This window comes from Orcinus orca, chromosome 14 (genome assembly GCF_937001465.1).
Source record: "Orcinus orca chromosome 14, mOrcOrc1.1, whole genome shotgun sequence".
Lineage (NCBI taxonomy): Eukaryota > Metazoa > Chordata > Mammalia > Artiodactyla > Delphinidae > Orcinus > Orcinus orca.
Genome location: NC_064572.1, coordinates 28012506 through 28039097, shown reverse-complemented (window position 1 = coordinate 28039097; position 26592 = coordinate 28012506). Strand labels below are relative to the sequence as shown.

Below are 26592 nucleotides of genomic sequence, written 5' to 3'. Positions count from 1 at the left end.
ACAGTTGCCTTATGTATTGAGGTGCTCCTACGTTGGGTGCATATATATTTATAATTGTTATATCTTCTTCTTGGATTGATCCCTTGATCATTATGTAGTGTCCTTCCTTTCCCTCCCTCCCTCCCTCCCTCCCTTCCTTCCTTCCTTCCTTCCTTTCGCGGTACGCGGGCCTCTCACTGCCGTGGCCTCTCCCGTTGCAGAGCACAGGCTCCGGACGCACAGGCTCAGCGGCCACGGCTCACGGGCCCAGCCACTCCGCAGCATGTGGGATCCTCCCAGACCAGGGCACGAACGCATGTCCCCTGCATCGGCAGGCAGACTCTCAACCACTGCGCCACCAGGGAAGCCCCATTCTTTATTTTAAAGTCTATTTTATCTGATATGAGTATTGCTACTCCAGCTTTCTTTTGATTTCCATTTGCATGGAATATCTTTTTCCATCCCCTCGCTTTCAGTGTGTATGTGTCCCTAGGTCTGAAGTGGGTCTCTTGTAGACAGCACATATGTGGGTCTTGTTTTTGTATCCATTCAGTGAGCCTGTGTCTTTTGGTTGGAGCATTTAATCCACTCATGTTTAAGGTAATTATTGATATGCATGTTCCTATGACCATTTTCTTAATTGTTATGGGTTTATTTTTGTAGGTCCTTTTCTTCTCTTGTGTTTCCCACTTAGAGAAGTTCCTTTCGCATTTGTTGTAGAGCTGGTTTGGTGGTGCTGAATTCTCTTAGCTTTTGCTTGTCTGTAAAGCTTTTGATTTCTCTGTTGAATCTGAATGAGATCCTTGCCGGGTAGAGTAATCTCGGTTGTAGGTTCTTCCCTTTCATCACTTTAAATATATCGTACCACTCCCTTCTGGCTTGTAGAGTTTCTGCTGAGAAATCAGCTGTTACCCTTATGAAAATTCCCTTGTATGTTATTTGTCTTTTTTCCTTTGCTCCTTTCAATAATTTTTCTTTGTCTTTAATTTTTGCCAGTTTGGTTACTATGTGTCTCGGCGTGTTTCTCCTTGGGTTTATCCTGTATAGGACTCGCTGCGCTTCCTGGACTGGGTAGCTATTTCCTTTCCCATGTTGGGGAAGTTTTTGACTACAATCTCTTCAAATATTTTCTCTGGTCCTTCCTCTCTCTCTTCTCTTTCAGGGACCCCTATAATGCAATTGTTGTTGCATTTAATGTTGTCCCAGAGGTCTCTTAGGCTGTCTTCATTTCTTTTCATTCTTTCTTCTTTATTCTGTTCCGCAGCAGTGAATTCCACCATTCTGTCTTCCAGGTCACTTATCCGTTCTTCTGCCTCAGTTATTCTGCTATTGATTCCTTCTAGTGTAGTTTTCATTTCAGTTATTGTATTGTTCATCTCTGTTTGTTTGTTCTTTAATTCCTCTAGGTCTTTCTTAAATATTTCTTGCATCTTCCCGATCTTTGCCTCCATTCTTTTTCCGAGGTCCTGGATCATCTTCACTATCATTATTCTGAATTCTTTTTCCGGAAGGTTGCCTATCTCCACTTCATTTAGTTGTTTTTCTGGGGTTTTATCTCGTTCCTTCATCTGGTACAAAGTCCTCTGCCTTTTCATTTTGTCTATCTTTCTGTGAATGTCCACAGTCTGCTCTTGATCACTCTCTGTAAATGCTCTTCATGAATGAGTGAGCAGTCTACAGAGGAGCTGTCTACAGTTCCACAGAGCTGGAGTTAGAACCCAGAGCCCAGGACTCTTCCTACCACCCTTGGTTCCTGCATCTTTGCCTGCAGTGACCTCCTCAAAAGCTTATAAGCTAGTCATCTGTGGCCTGGTCCCAACTCTGGCTTCATATCAAAAGCACCTGGGGTACTTGTTCAATTTTCAGACTTCTGGGCTACCAGAGGGCCTGATCTGCGATAGTAGGCACAGAAGAGTTCTGTAATTCCTAGGCTAGGTGCCTGTTGTCTCGCCACTAGACTCTGAGCTCTTGAGGCAGGGACTAGATTTATTCCTAGCGCTGACCACAGTGCTTGGCCCACTTCAGGTTTCAGTACATATATGCTAAATGACTGAGAGACCTTCATTTTGTTTTGCCAGAACTTTATTCAAAGCTCTTTATTCACTCAGAGCCTCAGCACATCTCTATAGAAGAGAAAAGAATTCTCAAAAAAAAATTCAGAGAGATTGTATGACTTGCACAAAATTTCTCAGCAAACTTCAGACCATAGTAAATTCTTAATGTTGGGGGCAGAGGGCCAAGGACCCCTTGATGACCTAATGAAACTCAAATTTTCTCAGAAAGATGCATGCATACACGGAACATTGCCTACTAACTCTGGGGTTTCACAATCCTTGGGAGCCCCCAGGCTGGGGGGATGGACACTACATTAAGGATCTCTACTGAAGTCCAAGAAGGAAAAGTTCATCTTTTCTAATAACTAAGTGTGATAAAGACTGTTGTTAATAGATTTCCAATTTATAACTAGGCATATGGTGACCTAGACTTCAGACTACATTTCCCAGCCTCCCTTGCAGCTAAATGAAACATGGGATTAAGTACTAGTTGATCTGAACATAAGCAGAAGTAATGTATACCACTTCCAGGTTGTACCCTTAAAGGGAAGAATGTGCCTCCCTTTTTCTGCTTCCATCATCCCCACAGCCTCAGCTCCGTTACCTGCATCAGAGTTTACAACAGCAGACGGGGTCTGATCAGCCCCTTCCACTCCTTCCATATCCTGCCAACCTCCGGCTGGTTGCCCAGATGCTCAGGTCTCACATAACCTTCACCTGCCTGGGCCCATAAAGCTGGTCTCTATTGGAGACCCACCATTTACAACATCCTTGCTAAATTCTCAACATGACACAGCCCCTGTCCTCAGGGAGCTCATCCTCTACTGAGGGAGACACAGGACAAGGGACCTCCACACACCAGGCAGAGAAGGGTGGGTACCAAATGAGAACAACACAGAGCAAGGGCTCTGGGACTTGATCATGGAATAATAGTGGAAAGAGACCTGAGTTCTGACTTGGCCACACTTGTAGTGTGACACTGGACAAGACAAATTTCCTTTCTGTTCCCAATCATGTGTCAACTTAGTGTTGGGGACCACATACTAGTGAAGGTATTCCTCAGCCCCAACCCTCTGGTTCTTGATATTTCTCACAACACCTAGCATATCATGGGTTTGTGCTATTGTTCTGTAATGCTTCAGAAGGGGACTGGTATTACTTCCCATTCACTCAGGTTAAGAACTATAGTAATAAATTCCACCCATGATCTTGAAGGACTTCTGTGGCAGGTGACTTGACTCCCCAAGTGTGTTCTATAAAACTGAATAGTCCCAGTGGAAAAGTCATGGGGATGGATACGGTCTCCTGGGATCATCCAGGCCATCCCCCTGCCTCTAAGCAGACTATATAACCATTCTATGCCAGGAATGGGAAGTCTTTACAGAGAGGATTCCACCTCACCTGAAGAGGACTCTCACCATGTTTATCTATTAGGGAAGACATGGTCATAAATAGCCTAAATCCCTGCCTTTTCAACTCAAACCACTTCCCCTGAGTCTAATCTCTGTGACTGTAGGAAACAGCTGGCCACCACTGTCTCCTGATGACCCTTCATAAACATTTATGGGACAAAGGTAAGGTGTGCCCAATTAACCCAGGCCATCTTGGTATCTGGGCAATTGCATTGACAGGAATTTGATTTGCTGTTTCCTGTGCAGACTTGAAGCTCTGCATAAAAGTGCTCCCTTCTACACTTAACATCTGCAAAGTGTACCCCACCCACCAAATAAGCTCACATGCCAGGGGCCTCCAAGCCCACTACGGCTTCTGCTGGACAAGAGTGAATGAGCCATATGCACACACCACCAGCTCATTGATTAGCCCACACCCGCTTCCTTCGTAGGTGTTCTGCAAGAGCCTAACTGGGTTGGGTTTACAACCAGCTCATAAGTGGGATCCACAGTGTAACACAGAGCCAGGGTGGACGAGGCACAGACGTGGGGTCAGAAGACTTAGATTCTTATTCCCATTCCACAGTACAAATTGGTTGCCCTTGGGTGAGTCACACCAGCTCTGTGAAGCCTCAGTTTCTTCATATGTAAAATGGGATTAAGATCTCTGACCATGTGGCCTCACTGGTGTGGTGAGAAATAATAATGGGTGATAAAGTACCCATCAAATATAAACCTGTGTCATAACTGTTGATGATACTGCTACGGTGACTGCGTAACACAGCAGGCTTCAAAGTGGGTTGCCTGGACGGGGGAGCATGAGGAGAGTCACGTATTAGAACTTCTAGTTATATTTATTTTTATTTCCTGGGTGCAAATTTCTTTGAAGGTATGTTTTATAAAGTACATATTACATTGTATTCGTAAAGACTGAGCACTCACTACCTGCTGCTGTTGATCACTTTAAACAAATCCGATCATTTAAGCCCCATGAGGTAGGTACTCTATTATTATGCCCATTTTATAGGTGAGAAAATGGAGGTGGCTCAGAGAGGTTGAGTCAATTAGCCAAAGTTACACAGCTGCTAGACACAGAAATCCAAAATGGAACCCAGGGTGTCTGGCTCAAATCACATTCTCTTTTCCACTACTTGCCCTGTCTGGTACAGAAAGACATCTATCATTTACAATAAATCATATTTTGCATATGCTTTATACTGTACATAATATGTGAAGAATTATAAGTAGCTAACATATCTTGAAGGGTGTGCCTAAAATAGTTTTCTGATAGTGCCACATAATCAAAAAAACTTGGGCCCACCTATTTTACGGTCTAAAGGGGGGACAGGAAGCTTATTGCCCTCACAGCAGGGCTGGGGCTGCAGTGAGGTTAAGTGAGGTGCCTTGGGCACACAAATTAAGAAGGTGCGCACTCTCAAGGGCCTGCAAGCCTGGCCCTGCCTCCGTAGCATTGCCAGGAGCTAGGGGAGGCTCTTGGAAGCCACAGGAAGACGAAGACAAGAGAGAAGGGGAAAGTCTGCCTTATTTATTGTTCTCAAACCCCTCAACTCCTGTGCCCCCAAAGCCCTAGATGAGACCTGCCCATCTCCAAAGGGCTCCAGGGGGTGGCAGGATGAAGATCCTGGAGTGTGGGCAGTGGGTAGGGGGCCAGGAGGGTGACTAAATGAAGATTCCCTGCCAGCTGGCTGGAGGGGACACAGGGAAGAGGAGTTCCAGACTCGGCTCTATGACCTTGAGCTTCAGACTGGTGAGGCGTAAAATGGGAACAAGAAAAATCCCTTCCTGGAGCCCGCACAGGTTGTGTGAGAGGGTGCTCTGCCTCCTTCAAGGTTCTATACGGATAGAATGCTATTAAGTGCTTCGTAGAAAGCTGCACTGCATTACATTCTGTGGCTTCTCCACTGAGTTACTCTAGAATTAACTCTTGACCCTGCCCACCTTCTACCCCTGTCCCTTTATTAGGTTGCCTTCTCAATCTGATAACTGGAGGTGGGGTGAGTATCTCATCTATGGTGACCTCAAAAAGTGAGGTGCCCTCACCCCAACTCACAGCAGTTCTGACACCCTTTGGTTCTGACTGCTGTTGCCTATACAGAATCCCCACAGGGCTGGGGGTGGTTGGGTAGGGGACATCAGGACAGGGGAACAGAGGGACCACCAGGCAGAGGGCTCCCCTGCCAGCACAAGCCCTGACTTCTACAAAGGAGATTTCTCCCAAAGGAGACTGCCCCCTGCCCTGGGCCAGTGGACCTCAGAAAGGTCAGAACCCCTACAGTCAAAAAAAAAAAAAAAAACCACGCACACAGAAAATAAAGACAGTTTGTGAAAGGCTGAGGGAAGCTGTCTCTCTCTTTCAGAACGAGCAGAGTTCATCCAAGCTCACAATGGGGGTGGGAGGGGCATGTTCTTCTCCAAAAACAGGCCTGGAGACACTAAAGGGCTTAAGAGCCTTACATCCACCACCCAGCTTCCCAGCTCCATCCTGGCACTGGAAGAAATGAAGGTCTGAAAGCCTGGTTTCATCAGGCATGCCTGACTGTCACCGAATGTCACAGTGGCCCAAAGGTTGCCTATGCCCTGAGAGTTGAAAGACAGAGGGACAGAAGACAGCTTCCTAAACCCCTCAGTGTCTGTCTTTCCCTACGACCAACACTGCCCTCAGCCACTCAAATGTTGGTGAAAGACTCATCCAACCAGAAGCTCACATCTGGGAACCAGATGGGTGTTGGGGAGCGGAGGATAGCTGCACTGCCTCTGGGTTTCCTCCACTCACAGCCTAAGGCCCATTGCTATCCAAGACTTCCAAATTTTGCAAAACTTGAAAAGAAAATTACAAAGTATTTCCTTCACAGCTTTTTCCTTTAACAGAGGGGAAACCGAGGCCCGTGTAAAATAATTTGCTCAGGTGGCACAGGGATATTGGCAGAGCCAGGCCCCCTCTCCCCCATCCACTGCTCTCCTTATCATGCTCTGTTAGCGCACCCGCCAAGGAGATAAGTGGGCTGGTGAAGCGCGCCCAACGGACTCCTCCGGCCCTAGTGCGCCTCAGGTGGATGCCCACCCAGGGAATCCTGTAAGGACCAAGGCGTCTTCACCACTCAGGAGTTTAGAAGCCCAGCGGTCAAGTGAGGGCCAGAGGTCAGGCAGTGCCGAACCCGCACCTGCAGAGCTTCCAGCCCTCATCGCTTCTCCCAGGGGCCCCTTTCCTGCAGCATTTCCTTCTGCGCTCTGCGTTCACACCTTGCGCTCTCCTGGCCCCCAGCGCCGCGCAGTGCGCCACCGCGCCAAGGGGCAAGCGCGAATTGGAGGCGCCTGGAGGGGCCTCACGGCCCCCCGGGCGATTTCCGTTTCTTCCTTTCTGGGGAGGGAAAAATCACACAGCCCTGTTTGTTTCCCCAGTCCGCGCGGGCGCGGAGCCCGGCATATGGACATTTCGCGCTCCGCATCTGTGTCATTTGTCGCGTTTTCTGTGGATGTCTGCGTGTGTGTATGTGTGTGTTTGAGGCCCGGGCGCTGGGAACAAACGTGCATCTGTTAAATTTGACAATAAAGTCCTACAGCGAAGCTGCCAAGACTGGGACAGCGGGTGGGGGCGGAAGGCAGAGAGGGTGGGGAGAACTGGAGTCTCAAAAGGCTACGCCAAAGCGCCTGGCCCAGGTATTATGTCGGGAGAAGGTGAGGAGAGCAGCTGCTCCTTCTCTCGGGGTGTGTATGGGAGCGAGGGTGCGTGTGTCCCTGTGAAGAGTACACACCGATCTGCTCAACATATGTCGCCACAAATCACAGTATCTCTCCCTCCTCCCACCCCCCACTCCCTCCTAACTGAAGGCAGAGCAGAGAGAGGCGCTGAGAAGAGGCGCCGCTTCAACAGGTGTCTTGGTGCGCAATGCACCTTTTCACGCATTCACTGTCTCCGTCCGCGGCGGAGATAATGTAGACACTTTGTTTCCAGGCGCTGCGTGCGAGCTACGGACGCCCGGGGGGGAAGCGGCCCTAGGCAGGGAGGGGCATCTGCAAATAAAGACCTCGGATGCTCCTGAGGTCCGGGGCCCTCTCTTCCCTTTGTTCGAGGACTCCCCGGGCCGGAGCTCCCTCGTGCGCCCTGGGGGGTGGCATATGGCGCCCTCTCACCTACCCAAGAAAAAGAACCGGCTACCCATTCAGGAGCGCACGAGCTCCCTGAGTCGGGGAGGGGGAGTCTCTGGGGGAACAGCTTCTCTCCCAAAGCAAATGAGAAGCCCTCCTTATCTCTCCCCACCCCACCTCCGCCATCCTTTCAGCTGGCGCAGCAGCCGTTGGGTGGGGAGCAGAGCGCAGGGCAGCACCAGCCTGCGGAAGCGCCCCAGCTCCCGGCAGATGAAATATGGGGCTGGTGAGCCCCTGGAGACCATATGCTTTCAATAAAAGAAGACAAATAGGACCGAGATAGGCCTTGCAGCCAACCTGTTATAAATGGGTGGCAATTGGGCCAATGTACACGGGGGAAGGCCAGGGGAGGCGGGGGAAGGCCTGCTCCGTGCCAAATCCATGTGTCAGCTTCTGGGACAGGTGTGCCCAGGGGCCAGGGGCCAGGTCTCCCCCATCTGGGTTTATCACGGCAAAGGTAATATTGTGCTAACTATGAGTAAACAGTCACTGTGAAAACGAGAGAGGGTTTATCAGAGGCAAACTAGTTGGGGGGTGGCTTAACAATAAAGTTGCCCGCCTTGGGAGCAGGTGACGGCTGGCTGCGGGACTCCCGCAGTAGATGTTTTCCAAAGCACTCCACTTTACAATCTCTTGTAATTATTTATTAAACGAAATCTATTTATTATTATTTTAGCAAACACTGGAGACAGGTGGGGCTTTCTTTTCGTCGTCTCCTTTTGTTTGAAGGGCTGTTTGAAGTGGCTAGTCTCGGCCTGGGCAGCTCGCTCGCCAGATTTTTGTCTTGCCCTCTTTCAGTGTGGAGGCGAAGGCGAGAGAAAGAAGCCCCCTCCTCTGTCAAGTCATTAGCTATTCAGCCTCCTGTGGCCCCCCTCCCTTCCCCTCGTTTCTCAAAGAGCCCCCAGGCACTGCTAAGATTCCCCCCGCCGACGGGAAGGCGGCAGGGCAGACCGCTGCCTTCCTTCTTTTCCAATCTGCCCGCGGTCTCCAGGCATCAGGCTGTCGCCTCTCTCCTGGGCCCCCTCAGCCTCCAGGCAAGCCTAGGTCTCAGAGAGTTGAGGGGTGCGGGGTTCCCAAAGGCCTTAGAGGCGGTGGCCGGCCAGGGGCTTCAGGAACAGGCTCTGCTCCCGGCTGGAAGAGCCCATTCACAAATACCGCCAGCGCACACTGAGTTATCACAGCCTGCGCCTCCGCCGCCAAAAGTACAGGAATTAACTTTGGAGAGGGGGCTGCGCATCCTCTACAGCTGAAAGGGAAGACGTGGATCCTTGATCTCTAATCCCCCAGGACTCCTCGACCTCCGGCCCCACCCTCCAGACCAGAGGAAGGGCTGCGGAGAGTTCTTGAGTGCCTCAAGGAGATCGCTGCCCCCCGGTCGCTGCGCGCTCCTCGCCCTGTGTTTTGCGCAAAGCAGGAGTGGTGGCAGCCCGCAAGCCCTGGAGAGCCCTGAGCTGGAATGACGCTGGGGAAGCTGGATAAGAATTCTCAGAAGGTGCCAGATTTCTCTCCCAGTCAAGAAGATTCCCAAATATCCCCAGAATCTTCCCTGGTGCAGAAAGCTTGCCCTGCGGCTCTCATCAGTACACATGGGCCACCTGAGGCAAGACTGAGCCAAGGCGAGTCCCGCCTTCAGTTCTCATCTGAGGGCCACTGCAGGATGAGAGCCCTGGTTGTGGGCTGCTCTTCAGGCCTCCAGGGACCCATAGGGGTGCTTTGATCCCTTATGGCCAGGGCTCCCTCCTCGGAGCCAGGCTGGGTCCCCTAGCCCTAGGGAAGCACGCTTTGGGTTTCCTCTCTCAGATCCTAATTTGCAGGATAGAAATCAAGCAAGGCAGGTGTATAGGGTGTGAAAGTAGAGAGACGGAGCCTGAGTGCATACTGGCTCCCCTTGGCACTGGGAGATGGGGCCACTATCCTTTTTGTCCTCTGACTCTGTCATTCCTCATAGACACAGGACTTCTATCTTCTACATTTGGGGATGTCTGGTTTTGCCTTGAAAAAAAAAATTTCCCCCAATCAAAGAGAGGCAACAGCTGCAAGGGAGAATCTAGGACTAGGAGTCTTAGGACCTGAGTTCTATGTGATTCTGCTAGAACTTGCTGTGTGACCTTGTGTTGAGTCACTTACCCTTTCTGGGCCTTGACTTTCCATTTGTAAAATGGGCCTAAGGGGCTTCCCTGATGGTGCAGTGGTTGAGAGTCTGCCTGCCGATGCAGGGGACATGGGTTCGTGCCCCGATCTGGGAGGATCCCACATGCCGCGGAGTGGCTAGGCCCGTGAGCCGCTGGGCCTGCGCGTCCAGAGCCTGTGCTCCGCAATGGGAGAGGCCACAATGGTGAGAGGCCCGCGTAGCGCAAAAAAAAAAAAAAAAAAAAAAAAAAAAATGGGCCTAAGGCTCTTACGACTAGAAGACAAGTTTGGAGCAAGTTGTGACCTAAGGGAGGAGCAGCAGCAAAATGTGGAACTCAGGAGTCTCGGCAGGGTCCCTTTGTTGGTCTGGAGCCTGGCTCCTAGCTTCAGTTCCCAAGCAACAAGGGAAGGAGCCTCTGCCAACAGCACAGCAGCTGAGATCCTGAGGACAGCACCGTCGCCTCCACGCAGACCTAGAGCCCTGGCTCCCTGGCTCCCAAGCATATCCACCCTCTCTCTGCCTCAAGGTAACTTCGCCCTCCGAGCAGACTGGGCAAGTGTCAAGAGGCTGTCACTAGGGCAGATATGCAGACTTACTTACCTCATTCCCTCACCCTATCCCCTCAGTTTCCCTGCCGGGTCCTGCCCCCCTCTGCCAGCTTCCAGAGGCTCAGGTTATCTGGTTCCGCCAGAAAGTGAAGCCTTCAGGGCCTGCAGGGACTTAATCCAGACCCCGGTCTTCCCAGACTCGGCTTTCTCCCCGGGGGCACACTCACCCTGACTGACCAGAAGCAGAAGACCACAGGGTGTCCAAAGCAGAGACAAAGGGACAGGCGGGGGAAGAAAGGAGGGATGGTGTGTTCAGGCTCACTTTTATTTCCACACATTGCTAACTGGGGGTCTTGAAGACACCCTGCCTTGTGCTCAATGCCTGACCCCTGCCTAGGGGTTTGCACCAGGTAGTGCAGGCAGCCCCTGCCGGCCTGTGATTGGACAGGAGGACTAAGGGGAGAGAGAGTTGATCTGCTTCTTGAAGCACTAGCACTCCAGGGGCATTTAAAATACACAGGGGCTCGCTGTGAACTCCTGGCCCTCTCCTGACCCCTTCTCATCTGAGCTCTTCCCCCACAGGCCCCGGCAGATTGCTAGGGTACTGTCCACAATTGGCAGTGGTGGAATGCCCCTGGAGGTCCCACCATAGCCACCCTCCAACTCTGAGGCACGATAAAAATGTCTTAGGTTTCTGATGGGTGGTGGGATGAGGGGAGAGGTTCTAAGCACCTACATCTGAGCATGGGGCATCATCTCAGGGCATGGTGGGGGGCTCATCATCCCCAGGCAAAGGTCTCTAAGTGGCAGGGACATAGGCAGGATCTCTCTCTGTGGTCACCCTGTGCCTCCTCCCCAAATAGAAAGGGTCAGTGAAACATCACCCTCTGTATTTCCTAACCTGACCCATAGAGGAGGAGAGCAGAATGGCACTAGGAATTAGTGGCTGCTCCTCCAAGCTGACAGGACACCTGGCTCCTTGTCCTTTCAGAGTGGTTTGGGGGCAAGCTGCCTCCTTTCTGAGCCTCAGTTTCCCCTTGTGTAACACACGGGGATTGACCTACCCTACTGACTTCTCAAAGCCCCCTTCAGGGTACCAAGAAAGGGTCTGGACAGATGCCAAGGAAAGCCAGAATGGAGCAAAGCGGTTTGGGGCCGCCAGACGCGAGCTAGACAAGGCCCTTCTCACTGGGCGAGGCTCTTTGAGGAACCGAGAGTCGCTGGGACAGAGCCCGCGGGGAGAAAGCAAACAGAGCGGCATTCCCCTCCCCCGACCCCATCCATCCCTTTGTCCGGAATCCAGCTGTGCCCCTCGAAGGGCGGAGCGGGCTCGCGTGGCGCGGCCCCCTGGCCCGGGCGCTGATTGGACGGCGGCGCGGGCAGCAGCGGGGCAGGCACGCTCCTAGCCCGGGCGCAGCAGATAAAGCGTGCCAAGGGGGCACACGACTGGCGGCTCAGAAAATCTGCAGGGTCTCGCAGCCGCGCCAAAAGAGAGCAACAGAGGCCCGGGGCCCCCTTTACACTTTTCTTCTCTGGGGCCGAAGAAACTTTCCAGCGGCAGCGCCTGCTTCTCAGCTGAACTTGCAGACGAAAAAGCCAGCGCAGCTCACCGCTGCTCTCACTGCCTACGGCTCTCTACCCCTTTGCGCCCTACAGCAAGGTAACGCCTGGAGCCACAGAGCGATGAGCAGAGGGGAAAGGGGGTCCTCTGGTCCGGCGGGGGTGGGGGGTGGCTTTCTCTCGATTTTTCCCACCTGGCCCCAGGATTGGGAACTGCGCTCGGGTGACTGACCCACTCTTACCCTTACCTCTTACCCCGCCGCAGGATGACGCCTCATCCCTCGTGTGCGCCAGGTGTCCTAGTGACCCACGAGACGGAGCAGCCCTTCCCGGGTGTCTCGGACGACGAAGTGACCTGCGTCGCATCCGCTCCGCCCAGCCCCGCTCGCTTGCAGGGGAACTGCGCCGAGACGGAAGGGGGCGGTTGCCGAGGGTCCTCAAGGAAGCTCCGTGCGCGACGCGGAGGGCGCAGCCGCCCCAAGGGTGAATTGGCTCTGAGCAAGCAGCGACGGAGCCGGCGCAAGAAGGCCAACGACCGCGAGCGCAATCGGATGCACAACCTCAACTCCGCTCTGGACGCGCTGCGCGGCGTCTTGCCCACCTTCCCGGACGATGCGAAGCTCACCAAAATCGAGACGCTGCGCTTCGCTCACAATTACATCTGGGCGCTGACGCAGACGCTGCGCATAGCGGACCACAGCCTCTACGGGCTGGAGTCGCTTGCGCCTCCCTGCGAGGAGCTGGCCAGCCCGGACGGCTGCTCCCCAGGAGACTGGGGTTCCCTCTATTCCCCGGTCTCCCAGGAGGGCAGCCTGAGTCCCGCCGCCTCGCTGGAGGAGCGCCCCGGGCTACAGGCGCCTGCTTCCCCTGCCTGCCTGCACCCTGGCGCCCTGGCTTTTTCAGACTTTCTATGAAGGGGCCTATCCGCTGCTGGGCAGTGGGTGATGGTAGAAAGGGAAGGGGCGGAAGCCGTCGGAGACGCCCGGTGGAGGCCCTCAGGCGTACTTGCTCCTGCTGCCTCTGGCTCGCTGACCCCTGGCGGGCCCAGGCGCCCAAGAGGGTGGCAGGCCGGATTCAATCCCTTGGTCCTCTGCGCCGAGCCAACTGCAACCCTCTGCCGCTGCCCGCGCGAGTGGGCACTGCAGGCTCCGCGCGTTTTAGGCCCTCTCCCTGTGGCCACCCCAAAATCTCGTGCAGAAAAGACGAGGATGATAGCACTACACAGCAGGTGACACCCACTGTCTCCGCCACCCTACCCCCACTGAAGTCTGTCTGCCCGTCTCCCTCTTACCACTCCTCCCCCAATGCGGCTTAATCCAATATTTGGTTTCTCAGCACTTGCTCCTGTTGCCCAGCGTGTCTTCTTCAAGGATGCCGCCGACCTCCTCTAGTCCCTATCAAGCCCCGGGGTTTGGGCCTCTCTACTCTGCCTTAATTCACGAAGGCGATCCTCTGCCTTCTCCTTGTGCAATTTCCTGGAGCCATTGCCCTCCCAGGGGCGGGAGACGAGGCTATGAACAGGGGGAGCGCCTCCACCACCACCCTGCAAACTGAAGCACCCTTGTCTTAAAAAAATCAGTTTGTAAATTATCTGATATCTTTTGAAATGAATTTTTGTCTGGTAAATTATATGGCCCCTCCCCTGTTTTACACGTTTGTATTTATTGATGAGATTTCACAGTGGGAAAAGTTTTTATGTTGTACATAAGATGATTTAGGGACTGGTGAATGAGATTTTGAACCAATAAAAAGAAGCCTGAGCAAGGTAACTTGACGGTGCAGAGGGGAGGGGCCAGCCTCTGTGGCTGGGGTTGGGGGAGGAGGGCCCTGTCCAAGGAGAGGGATGAGACTTTTTCTGGGGATCTGGGGCCGCTCCTGAGGCCTGGTCTGAGAAACTATGGCGCTAGGCTGGAGGCCAGGCAGACTGCATTCTCAGGGCAAGTCAGCTATACACACTTGGAAAGGAAGAGCTGGAAGGCTCTTAAAAATCATTGGCTCAGCCCCTTTGTTTTATTTATGGGGCAGCGACTTGTCTTTTTCCAAACAGTGGTTTAGGAGAAAGACAAGCCTCCAACTAGGGTTACTCACTGGTGGTGCTGACCCTTTCCCCTATGCCACTAGCCTGGATTTAGAGTGACTGTTGCATTGGGGGAAGGGAGGGAGTAATAACCCTGCAGCAGGGTCAGAACCCTCAGAAATGCTGGTAGGCTGGGCATCCCAGGAATTTTCCCAAAGTGCTTAGAGCCCAAGCCCATCTTCTGAGCTCATTTTACGCTGCCGCCGGTGCTGAGGCTGTGGCATTAGACTCATGGAACTAAGCAGCAGGGAGTAGAGAAAGTGGAGGGTCCGGCTGCAGTCTCTGACACCTCCCAACACCCAGCAAACTTGACTGAATAAACTACTATTCTTTTCAAGGAACTAGTCAAGGTTTCCAGCCCCATGTTCTCTATTACTTCCAAGGTAGAGTAGGGCTGATGCACAGTGACACTGACATGTCCCCAGAGCACTGCTGGAGCAGCCCTACATTAGCTTCCAAGACCCCCAGGACCTCTGGGAAGCAGGTTTGAGCTCTAAGAACCCAGGCCTGACTCTCAGGAACAGGAAAATGGAAGGTGGGCACACTACCCTACGAGTTGAACCCCGGAGGCCTCCTTGGATTGGCCCGGGGTGCCAGGGGAAGAAGCGAGCCAACCCCAGTGGGGAATGCATGGCACAGTCAGGAGCTGGGAGTGGTTGGGTAGGGTAGGTTGCTTTCCAGTGTTAGAGTGCAAAGGTGGTGGCTTTGCAGGGGTTAATGCCTCTTGTGTCTGCCTCTTATGCCCTCCCCGCTTCAAATTGAGCTATTCCTTTCTCCTCTATTCCTAGGTCCCTAGAGGTGGCTCGGAGGAGATAAGTCTTAGTTATCAGGGCCTGGATTGGGGGGGGGGCGGGGACGGGGACACTGCAAACGAATGAATGAGGCTGTTGTATTTCATGGCTTTAATCTGGAAGGAAAAGATTAATGGGTTATTGGTGACTTCTGCAGCAGCCAATTTTCCACCTGGGGCACCGCCCTGGGGCAGGTGTCGGCAGCTCCAAGTTGCACAGACCAAGCCAGGGTCTGCTAATTACTGGGCATTGGGGGGAGGGGTGGAAAGACATAAAAATCAGGAAGGTCCATCTCTGTCCTCCGAGGACAATAGCAAGTATATAGACAAAATCATTCAAGGCTGAAAAACACTGGTGCTGAGTGGAGGTAGGAGCCACAGAAGGGACAGTGGGACTGTTATCTGCAGCCAGATTGGGAAGCTTGCCAGAGAAGGTGGCATTCTGGGCCAGGACTAAAGGTTTGGAGAGGAAGTCCTCAAGCAGGAAGATCATTCTTCCTGTGAAAGGCTGTGGGAAGTAGTGTTCAAATAGGCAAGGGACTCCTTTGGTGCAAACGACTTCCAGAAGCAGAAAAAGTGTTGACCCTGTGTTCCAGGTGGAGACACCCACTGCCCAGTCCCTCTCCTGCTTGTGAGGGTGCTCATTAAGGAGCTATTAGTCACCCAACACACGGAGACTCGTCCTTCACCCCACAAATTAAAAAAAAAAAAGTACTATTTAACCAACTCGAATGCTGGGCTGCCACCTTGGGTTGGGGTGGATTTGATCCCCCAGAGCTGTCAGCTCTAGTCTCCAAGTCAGGAGGAGGTGGAGGAAGGTTTAGGGCTCCTTGCCCAGGATGAGTTCCATCAAGGCGCATGGAACCGTATTGAGATGGGAAACCTCATCCACGCCTCTTTCCAAAGAGCCCCTCATCAAGAAGGGCGAGGAAACATTTCTGGGTGGCGCCTACAACTAGCCCAGTGGCATCACCACCACGCCCCCCCCCACCCATCCTCGGGCATTTTGCATTTGGCGGCTTTTACAATTGGTCAGGCTGCTCTGGGTCTCAGCTGGAAGCCCACCCACTACACCTCAGCTAGAGTGGCTGCAGGGCCTCCCGTGGTCTGAGGTCGTCGCCTGCGCCCCAGCTCCCCAAAACCTAGACAGGGTCCCAAGCGGGGCCAGGAAGGATGCTCCGGTCAAAGGACTCTTCCCCCTCTTGTGCCTTTGTCTGAGCCCTGGCTTCCAGAAAAACAGCACATGAATCTTGCGGCCACCCCATCCCACCCCGTCCGCACACACAAGCAGGTAGATTTATGGTGTCCTGCCCCCATCCCACCCCATCCCCAAGCCGGCTGCAGGCGGAGGACAAAGCGTCCCAGGGCTATTGGAATGCTAATGTCTGGGAGCCTGGCCGCAGGGCTGGCACAAAGGCAGGCGGGGCCGGGGGAGCACACAACCCCACAGACGCCCTCTGCCCCTCCTCTCACCCAAAGGCCACACTGCCCGGCTGTGTGACCTTGGACAAGTCTCTGAGCCTCAGCTAATTCACATGAGAAGCTGGAGAGAGTCCCTAATACCCTTTCACTGGATTTCTGGGTGCTTAAGAGAAGGCCTTGCTTATGATGGACGGAATTATAGGCCCGGGCGACCCCGGAAAAGTGACAGTGGGAAAAAGCCTTTAGACCCAGGGTAACAGTGTGTGTACAGTGTGTGTGTGGGCGAGAGGGAGAGGAGATTCAACTGAGAATGCGGTGCAGAACAAATGCTGAGTATATTATAATTACATTTTACATATATGTAATTAAGATTCTCTGTCATGTTTCTTTTCCCTCTCCTCCCCTTTTAAATATCTGCAGACTGTACTCAAGAAGGAGTGGGGGGCGTCAGGGACACTCACTCACCTTACTTGCCTGCTCCACCTTCAAAGGGCCAAAAGCACAGACTGTGGGAGACTTGGGGCTGGACACTTCTTATCTCAGGTCCCCTCCTACAGCCGGTGAGGGGGGCAAGGCAGGATGGTGACACCAATGGAAATAGAGACCCAAAGTCTTGGAAGTAGGTGACGTGCCCAAGGCCCTCAATCACTCAGTGAGTTACTGGAGCAAGCTAAAAGTATGACCCTGGCTCTAGGCTAGTAGTTTAGAGCTCTCTCCCTCTGTGCCAACTCAGTCTCTAGGTGTTTATGTACTGACTTGAGCTGTGTTCTCTGGGTCTTGTAAGACCAAGAGACTCCCTCGCGCTTTGGCCGCTCTCCGGAACCCTAGCGAGATTCACAGGCTGCTGTGTGCCCCCTCTGCTTCTGCGATCCGAGGACCAAAGTGGTGGGAGAGAGCGTATGCCTGGCTAACACTGTCGGGCACCGAGGTCCTGAAAAGCGGCGGCGTGCCCCTGACCATGGTGCTGAAATGACTGCATCGGTTCAGAGGAGAGACGCTCCTGGGAACTTGGCGTTCTCAGTAAGGAAAACCAACTATCAACAGCCTCTGCCCACCTTTCCAGTGCTGAGTCCCTAGGGAGCCCCCTGTGGATATGTAGACCCAGAAGGCTGTCGGTTTCCTTGATATGGTGGTGAAAGCACAGACTCTGTTGCTAATAACTGACTGTATGACCGACCCCAGACAGGCCCTTTTCTCATCTAGGACAAAGAAAATTCCCTTATAAATGATGGAGTTAGAATTGAGTTAGTTACCAGCTGAGGAATTTCTGACAGCATATGAGAGATCTGAAGTGGAACAATATTGGAAGTTTAGGATGCAGCAGCCCTAACTGGAAAACTGGTTTGGAACTTTGCCCTCGATAATTTTTGAAGACAATCTAGGTTAAGCAAGAGCAAAGTGCCATTGTTTGCCTTTGATAGGGGGGTGGGAAGGGGGCATTCTCCATACATATTCTTTTTTAACTTTGCACCTTCCTTATATAATAGTTTGTATTTTGGTTATTTGCTGCCCTGGATACTTTCAGGAAGAATGAATTAAATACTCAGGGTGAGTGAGTTCGGTCTAAGATCTGAAGTTTTCAGCTATGAAAACTGGAAAAATATACGACATTTTAACTTGACTGTGGATGATGACGGTTGCATGTTTCTAATTTGTATGTGTTTCCATCTTTGTGACAAGATGCTTTAATAAATCTCTTAAGTATTAAAAGGGAGGGGTCTCATTCTTTGGGTTAAAATGAAATTTTAGTTATTCCAAGAACAAAGACGAAAGGAAGCCCTCCAAACACATACATAAATGGCAGAGTGGTTAAGAACAGTTACTTCAGAATCACACAGACATTAGTTCAAAGCCTGGTACTGCCACTAACTAGTGGGTTTCAATTATACCCCTTTGCCTCCCTAAGGCCCCTTTTCCTCACCTGTAGGGTTGGGACAATAAGTAGTAGCCACTTAATTGGGCTGATTAAATGTGCTTGCTTTTAGTGCACATTAAGCTGCCATAAATGGTGATTATTATTATTATTAACATCTTCATTTGTCTCAAATTCTTCTCATTCTCCCAGGATATTTTGGGATGGAGGAGGTTGCTTTTGTATGAATTTGAATCTCCTGTGCAGTGCAAGCTGGCACAAAGGCCAAGGGCCACCCACCCCTTCCCGGTGACCCTCCCCAGCTGTGATCTACCTTTCCCATGCTCCAGGATTATACATCCAGATGTCACTTGGGCACCCCAAATGAGACATGTTCAAAATGGAATTACTCTCCCCTAACTCCAAACTAATGCTGCCTCTTGTACCTGATCTCACTAACTAGCATCACCCAGTCATCCGTACTGGAAATCTAGGGTTCATCTTGATTCTTCTCTCTTACTACCCACAACCGATTAACCCTTAAGACCTGCTGATTTGTCCTTCCCACTATTTCTTGAACCTGGCCTCTCCTTTACCTCCTTATGATGACGTCTCTAGTTCAGGCTCTCAACTTTCACATGGAGAGACTGCCCAACTGATTTCTCTACCTTTTTTTTTTTTTTTTTTTTTTTTTGCGGTACGCGGGCCTCTCACTGTTGTGGCCTCTCCAGTTGCGGAGCACAGGCTCCGGACGTGCAGGCTCAGCGGCCATGGCTCACGGGCCCAGACGCTCTGCGGCATGTGGGATCTTCCCGGACCGGGGCACGAACCCGTGTCCCCCGCATTGGCAGGCGGACTCTCAACCACTGCACCACCAGGGAAGCCCCCTGATTTCTCTACCTTTAATCTCAATACTTGTCCCTATACCCTCCATGCTGCAGCCACAGAAACATGCAAATATAAGACTGTCACTCTCCTGTTTAAAATCTTCAAACGGTTCCAATCATCCCTGGGATAAAGCTCACGTTCCAATAGAGAAGGATGTTGTAATGTGAGCTTTGATGTGATATGGATCTGGGTTCAATTCCCATCTGGTTCACCAATTATCAGTATGACTCATGAACAAGTTCCTTAGCCTTTCTCTCAATCTCTTCAACTGTAAAGCAGGGATAATAATATTACCTTATGGAGTTTAGATTAAAGTAAACCCAGGCTGCTACACCAGACTCACCAATAATTCATTCTGAGGTGAGCATTCCATGTGAGTGGATAACTCTGCTCTGTGGCATCACTCAGGGACCCACACTCCTTCCATCTTCTTCCTCCCCCAGCTCCTAGGTCCCTGCCATCCACATGATTGAGGCTCATTGCCATGGGTCCCAGCCAGTGGGAAGGGGAAATAAGTCATGGAGGAGCCTCACCCGCAGTCTTAAAGCTTAGACTCAGAAGTAGCATGTTTCACCTCTGCTAACACTCCACTGGGAGTACATGATCGTATCCCCTCAACGTAACTGGAAGAGGGGCTATGTGCCTAGGAAGAAGTGAAGAATGGGTTCTGGCAGGTGATGAGCAGTCTTCACCACAGGACTGTTGTCAGGATTACATTGGATTATATGTGCTAATATTTGTTTTTATCATCACGAATCACTCGTGCTTATGACCAGAGTCCTGCTGCAACAGCCTTTCTTTCATAATGTCTTGCTTGCCTTGGCATTTACCCTCAGAAATACTGACCTGCTTGAAGTCTTACCCTTAAACACAGTCAGTACCACTTCCATGCTTTTTTCCCACACTGCTGTCCCTGCCCAAACCCTCATTTCCCCCTCCCCAAATCTCCAACGTGGATATCACCTCTTCTCAGAATCTTTCTCTGAACTATTCCTCCCTCCTTGCTCCTGCTTCCGTAATATCCTGTGCATAAGAATATCCTTGCACTTTCCAGGTAGCATTTGTGATTATCTGTTTGCTATTTGTGCCCTCCACTGGCAAAAGGAAGTGTCCTTCCTGTCTCCAGTGAGTACCCATTCTCAACCATATGCCACATGTTTTTAGAATGAATTAGAATAAATGAATTGACTGACTGAATGAAAGGTATTTCAATTATATGTTAGAAATTTCTATCCTTCCCCCGACTGGCTGCTGTATAAAGGTCAATGAATATTTGTTGAATAAGTGAATGAATAAATTAATAAATTATACAGAGACCCATTACCCTTCCTGCATCATACCCTCCTCGGCACCAAAATAGCCTGTCTTTGGCTGCCAATAGGTTTATTTTAGAAGATGCCCCAACTGATTTGGTGAGACTGGGTTATCACAAGAGTATCATTGTTTCTGAGATCACCAGTAACAATTCCAATAGTCAGGTGTGGGTGATCCCTCCTAAGATAGTCCATTAGAGCATGAAGCTTGGCATCTATCTCAACTCCAGCACTTCCTAATTCTATCACACGAGCAAGTTACTTAGCCTCTCCAAGCCTCCATATATAAAAATATCTCCAAATATCAACATGAAGAAAACCACACCTACCTCATAGGGTTTTATGAGGATTCAGATGAGATGACAGGTATGTCCATACACTTCATGTGCCTGCCTGCAATTTAAAGCAGACCTCATTATAATTCCCACCCCATCTCCATCTTAAGCTTACAGAAGGCTAGCTAAGAAGGCAGAGACCAGGACTGACTTTCCCACATTAACCAGGGAGAGTTTATATGACTTGCCCAAGCCTGTTAATTATGGAGACAAACTGATGCTCTTGTTATTCTAACATCATCACCAGCTATAGTACCTCTGTCCTACTAGTTATCTATTGCTGCATAACAAATTACAAAAAAAACTCTATTACTTAAAACAAGAAACATTTATTTTGTGGGTCTTCTGTAGGTGAGGAATCCAGGCATAGCTTAGGTAGGCATCCCCGACTCCAAGTGTCCCATGAGGCTGCAGTCAGGGTGTCAGCCAAGAATGTAGTCTTACCTGTTGGATTCGCTGGGGCCGGATCCACTTCCAAGCTCACTCATGTGGCTGTTAGCAGGACTCAATTCCCCGAGGGCCATTGGACTGAGGGCCTCAGTTCCTCAGTGGCTTTAGACCAGAAGCTTTCCTCAGTTCCTTGCCACGTGGCCCTCTCCATAGGGCAGCTCACAACATGGAAACTGGCTTCCTTCAACGCAAACAAACAAGAGGTAGAGGGACACCCAAGACGGAAGCCACAGTCTTTTTGTAATCTAATCTCACAAGTGACATCTCATCCCTCTGCCACATTCTATTCACTAGAAATGACTAAATCCAGGCCACAGCCAAGGTGAGTGGATTGCACAAGGGCACGAATACCAGGAAGCATGGATCACTGGGGTCCGTCTTAGAGGCTGCCCATCAGAGCGGCAGTAGCAGAATATTTGCTGCCTGCCTTCTACACCCTAGAGACAGACAGACAAACACACATGTGCATGCACATGTGTGCACTCACACACATATACCTCCCTAGGACCAAATATATCAAAGTTCAAAAGAAGAAAGCCTAGGTGATTTGACTCCTGGGCCTAAAGCAGATGTCTCTCTGCCCCCCGGTGCTGGGTCTGCTTCCAAGAAGGGCCCAGGAGGGGCACCATTAAGTGAGCACTGGAGCTACCCCAGCTGATCTCTGACATCCGTTTACTGCTTTCACAGGCCTTCCCACCCCCACTCTCGGAGGCAGAGATTTAGGACGTCTGGAGCCTGGACACCGTACCCACTGAAGGGAAATTTACTGCCTCTAGAGAACCAGAGCCTGCCTTGGGGTCTTGAATGCATCTTTTTCCCCTTTGCCTCTGCTTTATTAGGTTAATCATTGCTTGAATCGGTTGCCATGGTTTGGGCAAACCCATGGTGACTCTATAATGAAGCCTGAAAGACTTGGACCCCATTTATCATCCCCAGTGTTTGGGAGGCCCAGAGTCTCATTTGCCTCCCCCAGGGTCTGAGCACCACCATTCTGCCTGGGGCCCCTATGCTCCTTTTGAACGAGGAATGAACATGTGGCGACTTGGAAGAGAAGAGGATACCCACACAGGTGGAGTGAGCAGGGCATTGCACATTCCCCACCACACACACACACACACACACACACACACACACACACACACACACACACACATTTTCCACTCTAGGAGTCTGGACACAGACCAAACACACAGGCAGCTCTGCCACAATTCTTCTTTCTGGAAAGTGAGAGGCAGAGAATGATGGTCAGTTAGAAGGGATCCATGGCTGTCCTTAGAAACAGGGGAGCTTGTGTCTCAGCAGATCCAGATTCCACACCCCTTAATCCACGGGCACAAATTAAGCAGTGCTGCAGTCGTGCAATGAGGTGGGAACAGATGCGGCAAGGCCCAGTGGCAAAACGGAGGTTCAGTAACATGTTCAAGGTCACCTAGTGATGGTGTAGCCAAGGTAGAACCCAGAACCAGTAAAATTTATTTTGAAAAAAATCACAGATAGAGGTGCAAAATGAATTCTCATGTATCCATCACCCAAATTCAACAATGATCAACTCAGAGGCAATTGTTTTTCACCCACATACCTACCCACTTCCCCCAGCACTACCTCTGTGGATTATTTTGAAGCAAATCCAAGACATCATACAATTTCAACCACAAATCCTTCCCCAGTTTCAGGGGTTTTTTGGGTTTGTTTGTTTTTTGCATCATCGAGCGTAGCAGCTGAGAGCTGCTCTGAAGACAGACACTCTGGGTTCAAATCCCAGATCTGCCCCTTCCCAGCGGTGTGACCTTCAGCCAGTAACCTAATGTCTCTGAGCCTCAGTTTCCTCAACTATAAAAGGATACAATGATATCTCAGAGGGTAACTGTCAGAATTAAATGAAATTTTACAAGACAAGTGCTCAGCATCTGTGCCAGGGGCAGAGTAAATGGAGGCTTTTATTGTTTCCATTTTTGCTACCACTGTACCATCAGCAATGGCTGTAGTCTGGCAGGAAGTCAGCTCTTGGCCTCCAACATCCAGGTCTCTTGGTGCTGTCTCCTGGCATAGAGGCAAGTGGCTTGTCACTACTACTCTGTGCCTGGCACTGCACTATGAGAACACAGACCTCAGCAGTGAGCTTGGTGTCAGGTGCTGACGGCCCCCAGCCTCTACCACTCACAACCCTGCTCAGCTCTGCACTATGGACCCCCAGATCAGCAAGACCAGGACCCCCTTCTCTTCTCCTTGCATCTTTAGGCCTTCTGACCTCTTTCCTGATGGTCCCACTTGTGAGCAGGTGTCAATCTACCTGCCTTAAGGTTGCATGTATATGTGTGTGCATGCATGTGCCCATGCTTCTGTGTGTGCATGTACATGTGTGTCTGAGTGTGTGCTGTCCCTCTGTGTGAACTAGCATATTCTCATGTCTCCATGTGCTCAGCCTTTGAGAGAGACCCCAGATGGAGACTAAAACCTGCCCTCTTGCAGTTCACATTTGACTGACAGAGACCAGAGTCAAACTGGTCAAACAAAGGCATGACAGCACAAGCATGGTACTGAGACCTCCTGGAGGAAGCAGGGAGAAACTAAGGTCTACCAAACACATAAGATTGGAAACAGAAGAGAGGGGCAGGGAGGGGGCTCCGTGGAAGCCGAGGGTGGGGGAAGGGAGCCAGCCTACCGAGGTTCGTTGTATAGAGGAGGCCCGGGTCCTAACAGCTGACCTCTCCAAAAAAGGTTATTCCAGGAAATCACCCACACCCCCAGGATCAAAGCTCCAAAGAGTTCTCTTGGGCAGAAAGGGCCCCCCAAACTTCCCTTTTTCTGGATGGCAACTAATTTTTATTGAGTGTTTACTATGTCTAAGCAGAGTTCTAGTGCTTTCTGTTAATCTATGAGATCAGAATTATTATTCCCATTTTACAAATGATGAACTTGAGGCTGAGAGCCATTAACATGTTACACGTTACCCAGCGAGAGGTGGAGTTGGATTGAACTCAGGGTCCTTTGCCCTGGAGGCAGTAGACCTAACCACGGCTACACTGTACCACTGCCATGCTCTACTTTTCCCCGTTTTAAGTTCTGGTTTTGGACATTTTCAAACATGCATAAACTAGAATAGAATCCCGTGTCCTCATGGATCATCACTCCGCTTCTGCAACCGTTAAGTCATGGTCAACCTTGTTTCATCTATTCACCCCGCCCCCGTCTGCCCCAATCCTGCACACACACTTCTATATTTATTTGTGTGGAATTTTTAAAAACACATCCCAGATATTGATCATCCCACTTGTAAAGACTTCAGTGTCCATTTCTAGGTGATAGAACGTTTAAAAAAAAAAAAAGCCATTTTTTATACTTAATAAAATTAACAATTCTATAATATGATCTAACAGCTAGTCATATTCAAACACTTCCAATCAACTTTTTTAAAATGTGCAAAGAATCTCCATCTTAGAATCTCCTCTCTCCCAGCTGAGCAGGTGAGCCAGGCGGCCAGCTGGAGGCCAGGACCAAGGCCAAGACCAAGACCAGGCCAGCCTTGACTCCCTGGCTTAGTGGGACTGGCCTTGGGCAAGTCAGTTTCCTCCCCGCCCCACCAGTCTCACCCCAAAGTTTGGTGACCAATCATTCTGGTTTGCCCAGGACTTTCCCAGTTTTAGTACTAGAAGTCCTGTCCCCAGCAAATCCCGATGGTTGGTTACCCTACAAGGAACCAGAAACCTGTGTCCACCCCAGCCCTCCCTCCCCCTCCTAGCTCCAGTGTGGTGTCACCCACTGAGAGCAAGGGGAGCCTGCCACCGAATTTCAAGGGCCCTCGAAATAATAAATAATTTACCGAAAGCTTTGAGGGGCCCAGGCGTGCCTAGCTCCAGGAAGAAGAAGGCCCAAGGCCCCGCCAGCAGAGAATCAGGATCTTTTCACACCCAAGGGGCCAAATTCAGCAGTCTCCTCCCTCCTCTTTTTCCCCTCTCCAGATCTAATGACAATCCAAAGAGTTCCTGATAGGGTTTTAAAAGATGCTCTTCATTCACTATCCACCAAGCATGAAAATCTAGCTCGTTTGTCTCCATTCTTTGCCCTAAAGGCCTGGCCGGCCTCGGGCCTGCAGCCTCAAACTTGTCACTCACTTTTCACTTCCTTTTGTTGGATTCGCCTTTATTTCATTCTTCTGTCTCCCCTGTGCACCCTCCTCTCCCCCTCCTCACTCCATCCCTGTCCTTCCCCTCCGCCCTCCCCCAGCACTCCCCAGTTCCTCCATCCACACAAAAAAAGCAACAGATCAGTCTGGGAATTTCTTTACAGTCCCCATGTCCCCTGCCCCATCCCAGCCTCTTCTCATTGCTTTTAAAGAGTGGGAGCAAAAAGCTAGCAGCAACTGAAAAAGGACTCGGGATCCAGGAACAGAACTGCCTCTTGCTCTGGCTGGCAATGGCCTCATGGACCCCTGAGTCCTGAACTTTGGCTTCACAGCTGTGGAAACTGAAGCCCTGAAAGGGGAAGAGCCTGGCCCAAGGTCACACGCAGAGTTAGTGGCAGGTCCGGGTCCGGAGCTGAGTGTCCCAGTTTCGCAGCCTAGACTCGCTACGCAGAATTGAGGCTACCCCTCCATGCCCACGGCACCAAGTTTATTCTCCTTTTATGTCTCAGCTGTCTGGCTAAGAGAGGGTCATAGCTCGAAAGCAGGGGCCATCACAGTGTCCAGTTCATCGCAGTGTCCCCTGAATGCTTGGCATGTGGTAGGCATTCAGTGGTAATGTTTTTAATGAAACTGAACTGAATGAATGCAGGGGCCAGGCTGGCCCCTACTCTCTGGATCTCGTATCAGCCACCTTCTGGGCTGTGGTTTTTGTTGCCAGGCCCAGGGTGTTCCCTTCCCTGGGCCCAGCGAGCAGGGAGGATACATAAGAAAGAGGTGTACGTTTAGCAGTCAAACCCCTTCTAGCCATTTCCCCTTCTAGGAACAGTCAACACTGGCGGAAAGGAGAGAGGTGCTCTCACCCTTCTCCAGGGGCAGGACAAATAGGTTGGAATCCTCAAAGCCTCAAGCACGGAGGGAGGTGGCAACAGGCATCTCACCAGGTCAACATGAAACAGGAAGGAGTAAGAGAGAAGGAGGAGGGGAAAGAGAAGCAGGCAGGTTTACAGGGGCTCTGGCTCCACCGGTCCTCAGTGCATGCCAGGCCCTGTGTGAGTTGTGTGAAAAGAGAGCCCCATGGGTCTCAGCAGGAGGGGCCAGTCAGACCCACAAGCACAGCCCTAGCAGAGCAGAGCAAGGCTTCTCCTCTGTGACTGGTCACACCTCCTCCTTGAGGCTCCACTCCTACAAACAGCACCACCACGAGACACGCACCTCCCAAGCTAGAAACCTGGGTGCCAGCCTCACCCTGGCTCTGTTGATTCTGCCTCTGCAATGTCCGTGGAGCCGCCCTGGCTCTCCTTCAACTCTTGGCTACACTATGGCAGAGGTCCCTGCCGGGAGACTTCTTGTCCCCTCTCCCTCTGGTCCAGCCCGCACGCCACAGCCTATCTTCCCACTGCAGCTCCTGTAGCTCCTCCGCACAGAGCTTTCCACGGAGGCGAGAGAGCCACTTAACTCTCTGTTGTAGTGGACAAGAGCGCGGCTTAGGAGCTGGGCTGCCTGTACTTGGAT

At 51.2% G+C, this 26592-nt stretch overlaps 2 protein-coding genes across 2 annotated transcripts in view; one reads left to right on the top strand and one right to left on the bottom strand.

The window, feature by feature from the left end:
• FAM241B (family with sequence similarity 241 member B) overlaps positions 1-21107 on the bottom strand; it is a 56623-nt gene extending 35516 nt beyond the window's left edge. Inside the window, exons 1-2 of the mRNA XM_049697329.1 lie at positions 20952-21107; positions 20502-20565 (exon numbers count right to left, since the gene is read on the bottom strand). The gene's annotated coding sequence lies outside the window, so the exon portion shown is untranslated. The remainder of the gene's footprint in view (positions 1-20501; positions 20566-20951) is intronic.
• Positions 12066-13435, top strand: NEUROG3 (neurogenin 3). Its single transcript, XM_004280791.3, has 2 exons — positions 12066-13058; positions 13166-13435. The coding sequence occupies exon 1, from the start codon at positions 12097-12099 to the stop codon at positions 12742-12744; it is 648 nt and encodes a 215-aa protein (XP_004280839.1). The 5' UTR covers positions 12066-12096; the 3' UTR covers positions 12745-13058; positions 13166-13435.
• Positions 21108-26592: the final 5485 nt, after the last annotated feature.

Coding starts and splice junctions, on each gene's coding strand:
- NEUROG3 (XM_004280791.3), top strand. CDS start 12,097: ATGACGCCTCATCCCTCGTGTGCGCCAGGTGTCCTAGTGACCCACGAG.